Source organism: Trichoderma breve, chromosome 4, assembly GCF_028502605.1.
Source record: "Trichoderma breve strain T069 chromosome 4, whole genome shotgun sequence".
In the NCBI taxonomy this organism is placed as follows: domain Eukaryota; kingdom Fungi; phylum Ascomycota; class Sordariomycetes; order Hypocreales; family Hypocreaceae; genus Trichoderma; species Trichoderma breve.
In genome coordinates, this window is record NC_079235.1 from 861,357 (window position 1) to 871,065 (window position 9,709).

Here is a 9,709-nt window from a genome sequence, read left to right on the forward strand (position 1 = left end):
ATGTACGAAGACGGCCCCAATCCCACAAAAGTCCAGGTTACTCCCGTCTACAAACGGGTGAATCCGCCCCCTCCATTGGTCTTGATACACGATGGAGGCGGCACGACGTTTGGATATTTTATGCTAGGAAGCTTGTATCGCGAAGTATGGGCAATTCACAACCCTCATTTCTTCGATGGAGGCGCCTTTGAGGGCGGCATGGATGAGATGGCGCTCTTGTACATCCAAAACATGAAAGACGCGGGCATCAAAGGGAACATCTTGCTAGGCGGTATGTGTAGAGTGGAGGCGCAAGCCATGCCATACTAGTACGCATCATCCGGTGGAATTTCTGCTGGAGATGATTGTCCTCAGTGTGCATCGTAATATGTAATTCCGATGTCCGCAATACTGACATCTTTATGTTATTCTATTCGCAGGCTGGTCCCTCGGTGGATATCTGTCCCTAGCCGTCGCGCGCTTCTTGGCTGAAGACCCCGAGGCTACGATCAAAGTTTTGGGTATCGTCATGATGGACTCGCCGTATCATATCCCCTACAGCCAGGTTGAAGGCCTTACCGACGATCCCGTCCTCGAAGGCATTCCAGCGCCCGTCCAAAAGTGCTTCGATCGCTGCGACGAGATGCTTGACAACTGGGAGGTGCCCAAGTGGGACGGACCTGCATGCAATGGGAAGCCCGTTTTCTTTGGTGTTGGCGGAAGACGATACTCGGTGGCCCCCGGCAAAGTTCTGTATAAGCCTTTTCAGGGAACATGGTCGCCGATCGAAGTGCCAGAGCATAAGCCATCAGAAGAGTCGCAATCCGAAAGGACACCAATAACACCACCACCCACAGTTCTGATACGAGCAACTCAATCTATGCCACTCCCAGAAGGCAGAACAGAACCGTTCATAATAGACAAGTATCGTGATGATCGTACACTGGGTTGGGCAGGCAACACTCCAGATTTCATCAAGGCGGTACTTGATGTGAATTCAAACCACTATGAGATGTTTGATAGGGATAATGACTCGCAGGTATGAAGCTCGACATCAAGCTGAAATGAATACCTTGAGCATAGTTCACTAACTACACAAGCAGATAAAAGACATTACTGCACAGTTGAATCTGTCACTGGAGATTCTGGACAGCATTGGAAATACTACAAACCCGTCCTTCGGTGGTAAGCCAAAGCTGGATTACTTTTAAAACGAGTATTGACCATGCGGTGCTTGCTCGGAGCGTGACATTGAGATTGATTTGCGTCTTACAGGGCATCTTTAAGGAGAGGTATACCTGGGAAACCGGTAATGGAACAAGTGATATTTACAGGAAGCAATAGATAGGACGGGCCATAGAAAATGGAGTAGATTGAATAGACAAATGAAGATGAAATACTACTATGTGTGCCTGTATTTTCTTGTTATCCATCAGATACCATAACTGCCACAAACGAGATTTGGTAGTTTCGAGGTAGCGTGGACAGTTGCTCCAAAGATTGAGGGGCGTGGAGCTCTTCGATCTATACACTTATCATCATCACATCCAAGCTTTTGAAATGATCAATTCTTGTGGTCTTTCAGCCCTCTGCCATTCTCAGCTCAAAGAGAGTAACCAAGCGCGCTTCGGGAGGAGTGTCTTAATGGTACAACTGACGTAGCGAGACAGGACTCAAAGGCGGCTAGGCACGGGGTATAGCAGTCGTTGCATGCAGCACAATATAATCTGATCACGGATGGACAAATTAGATCCCCCTGGCCGTTTACTTCTCCCGACAATAAGCGGCTTTTTCGCATACGACCCATGGAGCGGATCAAATGAGTACACGTATGCAGGATCAATGTCTCATGATGTGGTGCTGCCACTCCAGCCCCAGTCAGGGTCTTATGCACCATCTCCGCTGGTACGTAAGATGGTTCTTCCTCAGTGTAGTAATACAATTTGGTCATTGTCGTTATCTTGGAGAGAAGAGGTACCACGGCCTGCTGCTACAGGAGGGCAGACCACCTGTAGCTAACTATTCTCATGGAAGTAATTAATGCTTGAACACATGAGAATTGATTTCACCAGTAAAGGATATTGGTCTGGAGAAACGAGAATAATTCTTGTAATGATGACTGTTTTGTGTGATTTTAGCAATCTATGTGAATAATATCCCATTTCCCAGTTAGGCAACGTGATAAAGACATAGGTGCGCGTTACAGGCGATGAAACATGAAGGAAATAAACACGAGCGAGTCTGGAGAAGGACATGAGAGCGTCATATGAAAAATGCCCCGCATCAACCAACCCCGCCATCGGCGCAGTAATAGCGATATGTAGCCGTGGACAGGGCGGGGCGGCAGAGCTTTGGCAGTGCATGAAGCTTCAACTTTGAGCCGTCCTTTGTAATTATAGATTCTCCAGAACCTCAATTCTAACCTGACATAAATCAAGAGATCCAGGTACCAGAAACGGCAAGATTGAAAACGAGGCAAGCAATTAACAAGCAGAAGCAGCTGTGGCAAAGATGGCGACGAGACGACCAATCACTTCTTTCAAGGCCCTCACCTTTGACTGCTACGGCACTCTCGTGGACTGGGAGTCTGGCATCTACAACAATCTCCAACCTCTGAATCAACAACTCGCCGACTCACATCCCCTCAAGAACAATCGTCTCGGCTTACTCAAAGCCTTGGTCCGACACGAGGGACTCGTCCAAACAGCCAACCCAACCTACCTATATCACGCCGTACTGGCCGCCGCATATGGTAATCTCGCAGCTGAGCTGGGTGTCTCGGCTGACGAGGAGGCAAAGTCAAGGTTTGGATTCGGTGTCGGCGACTGGGCCATCTATCCTGACACTCTGGAAGCCCTGAAGCGGCTGCATAAGCACTTCAAGCTTGTGATTTTGTCCAATGTAGACCTCGACTCATTCAAGCGCACGTTGGAGAAGCAGTTCCAGGGCTTCCCTTTTGATGCCATTTACACAGCTCAAGAGATTGGGTCATACAAGCCAGACTTGAATAACTTCCGGTATCTCATTGAGCATTGTGAGAAGGACCTGGGCGTTGAGAAGGGGGATATCTTACACACGGCGCAGAGCTTGCATCATGACCATGTGCCGGCAGCGCAGATTGGACTGACGAGTGTTTGGATTGAGCGAGGCGAGGAGGTTGAGAGCGTCATGGGCGGAGATCCGGAGGCGTATGCCGACAAGGTGTCTTATTCATGGAAGTTTACAAACATGAAGGAGATGGCTGATGCGGTTGACGCCGCCGCAAAGAATGCGTAGAGTGGCTACCTATATAGAAGAGACAGGTGTATGCATAAAATAGAGTTATTTCTTCCATCCATCGCTATATCATGGACGCTGGAGTCCTGTGCTCTGTGCTCAATATAAACAGTGCTGCAACGGTATTCTCTGCTGTGTCCTAGTCGAGTATAATGAGGTGTTAATTAGGTTCGATTCTTATCGTCTATATCATCACCGTCGTGGAACTCGAGGCTATATTTAGATGATACGCGATTTAACGCAATTCACGCGAGAATCATGGCCAACATTTTCCATCTCAATTGTTCAATTACATCACCATTGGCTCCTGAGTGTGGCTGTGCTGTGATCCTTCCGCAATAGCTGCCATGTGGCGCTCAACGCCTCACCAGCGCTGGGTATTACTGCATTTGGCAACTCTGAGGGGCCAAGGCTGAAAAGAGGATGTTCAGAGGATTTCGGGAGATGAACAGGGAACCGGATTTGGGATATAAAGCTGGTGCTCTGGAGGTAGTTTAATAGATATATTCATCATTGAAATCTTCTACTCTCATCTCATTGTTTGCCTTTGAACTATACTGGCACCTCTACAAAAACAAGCCATATCCATCCTATATTTTACCCTTGTCAAGATGGGCGGTGCCGAATCAAGAGAAGCTCACCAGAAAATCCACAAAGCCTCTCTGGAGGGTGTGAAATTCCCAAAAACATTGGAGCTCAACTACGACCCCTCATGGAAGAAACTCAAGCTATCCCTCGACCACGGCTCTCAGCCGCTCTACATGTTCAACCTGCCACAAGGTTGGTGGGGGGACCTCATCATGTACAACGGCCCTACCCTGGATCATCCCCCGCTCGCAGCAGTGCGCAACTCTGGCAAGACGGCCATGGGCAATGTCGTCACGCTGCCCCCTCTCGGGTCCGGCCAGGAAGTCATTGAGGAGAAAATGTCCCGCCGGACGAAGCGCTTCGTGGACTTGTATTCCTTTACCGTGCCCGTGCCCCAGAGAGAGGGGGAGAAGACAACGCGACGTGTCGAGCGGTTCGAGTGGGTGGGCACCGGCGGGAAAGAGGTCAAGGACTTGCATGAATGGGTCCGTGGATGGAAGCTCAGGCGAGTTGTGGAGAGCTATGCAGATGCATATGCAGACTCGGATGATGAGAAGGATGATGGAGACGTATCGACGTATGAGAACACGGACGGAGAGATTCTGGCCGTCTGGGCGGATGCGACGGGCCTGAGCAAAAAGGCTGCCAAGTTCGAGTTCATCAATAGTGGAGCGACCGGTGAGCTGGGGGAGGCGTGGGCCGTCATGGCGGTCATTACGTTTGTGAGAGTATGGCAGAGATACATGCAGGTGGTAATGGTGTAATAGGTGGAATACGTAGGCGAGGGATGAGGCACGGGACGAATTCGTGCTGGAGACGAGGTCGGATACCGGCGTGGTTTGGGCCTATTACATTATGTGGGATGCCTGTAGAGGGCTTGTAATATAAGCATGTAGTAATTAAAAACTCCGTTTATACGCTTTTGGACGGCTGTGTCCGGGGCTGTAAACCACACTTCTTGTAAGGCAAAAACTCGACTATTTAGACACAGGGAGTGGTGACTTTCGATTGGGCCACGCGTGTCAGAAGGAAGAGGTTCATTTCGTAAATATTTGTACCACTTTATCTGATCTATTTGAAGTCAATCTAATCTTTGATATGCTCCCGCCTTTACCACTCACAATCAGTAATGTCATGTCATGTATAAACGTAAATACATACACTAATGCCAGACATCCCACCAAGGACGCCACAAGCGTTTCAGGAACAAAATCCAAGTCAATATAACATACTACGTGGCAAGTCAGAAGCCAAGAATCAAAATTCATTTAGTTAATTCCTCCTAGGCATCAATTAATCCCGTGCCGCCTGGGGATGTGGAATGCATCCGCACGGGTACATCACATGGCTTAATAAAAGTAAAGTAATATATGTCTTTCGATCGCTCACCTCGAATCGCTTCGCTTCGGCTCCAACGTATTGCGTCGGAGTTGCATCTCTCATTCCGCCTAGCTAGAATGCCATGTTGACGTATCAAGTCTCACACAGACTATGATGTACATGTATATTGATTGGGTTGGCATCTGTAAGTGCTGCAAGAGGGTCATGACACGCTTCTCGTTCATCCTCTCGGGCCTTTTCTCTCCCCGACGAGGCCATCACGAACTGACTAGATACAATCCCCACTCACATGGGAGGCCGTGTAACACGCAAAGAACCGTTCATAGTTCCCGTGTCCCTTTTTCCAAATCGGGATTCTTCTGCGTGTGCCTCTATGGTTAGACTCAGCCATCACAGTAATAAATAGCCCGCTGGGAGTACATGTAGGGGAGCGGCTTCAGCCCCGTATGTCCCCGTTTGGTACGGCACGGCACAGGGCTGATGTGTCCAGCCGCTTGTAACACTCACCGGCTGCTCGTCCACCATCTAAGACAACACCGGGCGGTTCATTGGTTGGTCGTTGACGCAGCCCCCTCGCGCCAACTAACGCTATATCGAGGCGGAGACCATGCAGCATGTGAAGTTCATGTATTTACATCCACCTCATTCGCTTGTGCTCGAATTCATCATATATGTATTATCCAGCACGGATTGTGCTTCATACTTCCGATACTGATACCCGTATGGAGCATGTCCTGCTGTATCGGCTTAGGCTAACATGTATCAACATCTATGATGAAGAGAACTGGTATAGCAGGGCTCTAATGTAGTCGAGGATGTCTTACATGCTGTCAAAGACCTCGGCTCGAAGATCATAATATTGCGTCTATTAGTGCCATCTATTGACAAGTAGACGTGCCGGATGTTCAGGTATCGTTCCGAGAACCGTCGGTAAGGAGTCAAGCGGCCAAACTAAACATGTCTAGTCTATACCCCTACCTTGTACTCATAGTAAGCTTCATCGTGGTATACTAAGAACTTGTGTGGCCTCGCGTAGGCAACGACTCCTCCCATCCTGGCTTGTACTGGCTGACATCAGAGTACAACGCTAGTGTGTCTCAAGACGGGCTGAGGGAGAAAAGGCGGCAACTGATTTGCCTTGTTTCTCATCGACGTAGTTTGCAACAAGAATGGTGCAATGCTACTCTGTGTAGAACTGCGTCAAAGGACCCCAATCGAGCATCACAGCGCTTGGGAGCCTGTTGGTTGATCCGCACCTCCTCCCCTTCCCTCCCTTTTCCTCTCCACCACAAGACGTTTTTTGTGTCTCAATGTCCATTGACTCTAGACACCCCTTTCGAGAATAAGAAGGCGCCGTTTCCCACCTTCCCTTGACTACCATCAGTACCTTGGATCACACAAGCAATTTACACCTGGAACCCTTTTATCCAGATTTTCTTCCTGATTTCGTTATCTTGCACAGGGAGTTTTACTCTAAGTTTTCGTTTTCGTTTTCTTGGAAAGTTTGACAGCAGAAGCAAGTCTTTTATTGAGGGCTATCCTGAGCCATACAAACTCAAATCCTGAATTTCTTTTGTTACAGAGAGCTATCCTGAGCTACTCTTATTAACTCCTGACAGAGAGCTATCCTGAGCTACTCTTACAAACTCCTGATAGGGGGCTATCCTGAGCCACTCCTGAACTGACTCCTGATCATTAAAGAATTTTTTTTTTTTTTTTTTTTGAAAACAAAATTGAAGATTTTCTTGTTTTGCAATAAAAAGAACGCAAACTCTTCTAAATCTTATATATCATCTTGACTTCATCAACATCATGTCTTCATTCAGGTCCGCCCAACGTGCAGTCCGTGCTTCTGCACCCCTGCTTCGTTCTACACCTCTCATCACCAACCGGGGCAGCCAACGTTTGTTTCACGAGTCTAGCAAGGCCAAGGCTGTAGAGGCTATCGCCACCCAGACGCCACTGAGCAACGGCCCGCCCCCTCCCCCTTATATGGCTCAACAGGTTCAACAGCAGCAGCAGATTTCGCAGCCAACACCCCAGGTAGAGGGCTACACACAGCTTAACGTCAGAGATCAAGCGTACAAACCCAAGTTCTACGAAACCATCGGCAAGATCATGAAGCTTCGCGAAAAGTACCTGCGTGATCGTGCCATCTTCGTCGAGTCTGAGGAGATGATCGAACTTATGCTCGGACTCGGCGCCAAGGAGTCTGACATCCCCGGCATGAAGACTGTCTCAGACAGGCTGTACCACGACCCTACCCTGCCCTTCCGCCTGACGCGCAACAGCCGCTTCTGTCTCGACTTTGATACACACTCTATTCGCCGCCTAGAGTTCCAGCCCTTTTGCCTGACCGTCGAGGAGGACTTCAACCGTTACGACTCTGGTGCTATCCGCCGATTTGACGAGGTTGAAAATGACTTGCAGCTCAACTCAATCTTCCAGGCACTGTTCGTCTTCAAGGCCATGATCATCCATGGCATAGAGGTTGCTCATCGCCCTAAGCTAGAGTACGGAATTAACAAGTGGGTGTGCACCCTCTTCAGCCTCCGCACTGTTACCACTCCCCATATTCTGGGAGAGCCTGCGCTCGAGGGTGTGCACTCTGATGGTGTTGATCACACCATGACCACCTTTTTGGGAAGCTACAACATGTCAGACAACAGTGCTGCCACATTCATGCACGACATGGAAGAGAAGACTGGCATCCCCCTGGAACAGATCCAGCCCATCCACTTGGTTGGTCGAGTCCAGCACAAGAGGTTCCTCGATACACTCATGGTTGTTGATCATGAGCGTAAGCACAGCTTGTCACCAGTTTTTCCAGTCGATAAGAACAAAGAGGCGCATCGGGATATGCTTGTCTTCTTCACTCGCAAGCCTGTGGAGCGAACCCACGTGTCTGGCGGCATCGACTCACTCAACCCTCACAAGGATCTGCCTATGGAGATTCCTCTTTACTTGCCTGGTGCCAACTAAAAAACTCGCTATACTGAATGAATATTTAGAGTTTTTTGCTCACACATGAGATGAACTAGCGGGGGTGATCTCGGACATTTGGATGCGGTTCAATTGCGTTAGGTGCATTTGGTGGATCATCTGGGGTGGTGAGGACTGCATGATAAGCTGACACCATTTTCTTCATGTGTAAGGCATCTTATTGCCCCTTATTTATTGTATAAAGGGAGACGAGAGATGCAAAGTGAAGGGTGAAAAGGTTGTTCTTTTAATTGCTTCTTAGGAAACTTTTACCTTTGTTCCATCTTCTCTATTGTTATTGGCTCATGAGCTAGATTGTTTCTCATGGAAGTATACAGAGCTACGTTCTTTTCTGTCTGGGCTTTTGCGACACGCATTCTTGGTTTGACGAACTTTATATATGTTTCCGGATTTTGGTGATACATATGGACTGTTCGAATCTTTTTGCCGTCCTTTCCGTTACATTTGAAACGGTATACATGTGCCTATGATTCTCATAGCTTACACTTACAATGGACAGGGTGATACCCAAGATTGGTAATTACAATGAAGTGCATTCATAGATGGTATTATTTTAGGGGTTAATGATCACAACAGCACTAATTCATGTAGCAAAAAACAAAAGTATAAAATGCTTGATGTCTGTTAACACTTCTAAAATCTTCCCTTAACAATTTCTAGAAGAAGAAAATTAGGGCAGAGGGTCACCATGAGGCAGCTCAACGGGGGCATCGCAAAAACCCTGAATGATTAGATAAGGTCAATCAGGCCCCTCTGGATGAAAGAAATCCCCTGGTTGTGTTTTGTCTTGGCGAGTCCCTATACTTGTGTTAATTAATGCATGATGTGTTCAAGCTTCGAAAGTACACGAGTTCTGCAGCCACCATATGCAAGCAATGCCTTATAATGTCTACAAGCATGACGGCTCCTCTACTTACATAGTTACGATATCTTCATACATGGCGGATACATATGTACAATGTTTTCCCTCCCTTACATCTTCCCCTCCCCTCACCCCCAACTCTCATAGGCAAGGCCAGGGTCCTACCCAACGTCATTCGGCCAGGCGCCTGCTGCAAGGAGGTGCTACTTCAGCATACTATTTAGCCACTCAATTAATGTGGTATAATATGAAGGATGCAGGAGAATATGAAGGTTATATTAATGGCTTCACCGCTTGTTTCGGCCCTGACCTGTGATTGTATTACATCGTAAAGACAACAAAGCAATGCAGGGAAAATGTCGACTTTATGAAACTAGCACAACCACGGGCTAACCAGACTAAAACTATACATATCAAATATTAAGAGAAGTACATACTAACGAAGGACAACAAAATGTTGCGGTAATTGACATAAAAGATGGCGTGCAGGGTCGAGATCATATGACTAACTGAGGTAGAAGACACCGAAATCAGGTAGCTGGCGTGTTCAACATGTACATCCTTTAGGCAAAGTCCACCTCAAACTTCATTGGGAATTTGCCGAGGAAACAGATTAACATCATAAGCAAGACGAAGGAAGGGCGGGGTTGAGGAGCAACC

General features: G+C 47.8%; 4 protein-coding genes across 4 annotated transcripts; all 4 read left to right on the plus strand.

Moving 5' to 3' along the window:
• Positions 1-1,190, plus strand: T069G_06570 (thioesterase domain-containing protein; the record flags this gene model as incomplete). Its single annotated transcript, XM_056173780.1, has 3 exons — positions 1-271; positions 420-1,018; positions 1,083-1,190. The coding sequence occupies 3 exons, from the start codon at positions 1-3 to the stop codon at positions 1,188-1,190; spliced, it is 978 nt and encodes a 325-aa protein (XP_056027359.1).
• A 1,300-nt stretch (positions 1,191-2,490) lies between these two features.
• T069G_06571 (haloacid dehalogenase-like hydrolase domain-containing protein) lies at positions 2,491-3,255 on the plus strand (the record flags this gene model as incomplete). Its single annotated transcript, XM_056173781.1, has 1 exon — positions 2,491-3,255. The coding sequence occupies one exon, from the start codon at positions 2,491-2,493 to the stop codon at positions 3,253-3,255; it is 765 nt and encodes a 254-aa protein (XP_056027360.1).
• Positions 3,256-3,866: 611 nt separating this feature from the next.
• On the plus strand, positions 3,867-4,607 carry T069G_06572 (uncharacterized protein; the record flags this gene model as incomplete). The annotated part of the gene is made up of 1 exon (XM_056173782.1): positions 3,867-4,607. One exon carries the CDS (start codon positions 3,867-3,869, stop codon positions 4,605-4,607), a length of 741 nt encoding a protein of 246 aa, XP_056027361.1.
• Positions 4,608-6,996: 2,389 nt separating this feature from the next.
• T069G_06573 (2OG-Fe dioxygenase domain-containing protein) lies at positions 6,997-8,166 on the plus strand (the record flags this gene model as incomplete). The annotated part of the gene is made up of 1 exon (XM_056173783.1): positions 6,997-8,166. The coding sequence occupies one exon, from the start codon at positions 6,997-6,999 to the stop codon at positions 8,164-8,166; it is 1,170 nt and encodes a 389-aa protein (XP_056027362.1).
• Between the last annotated feature and the right edge of the window lie 1,543 nt (positions 8,167-9,709).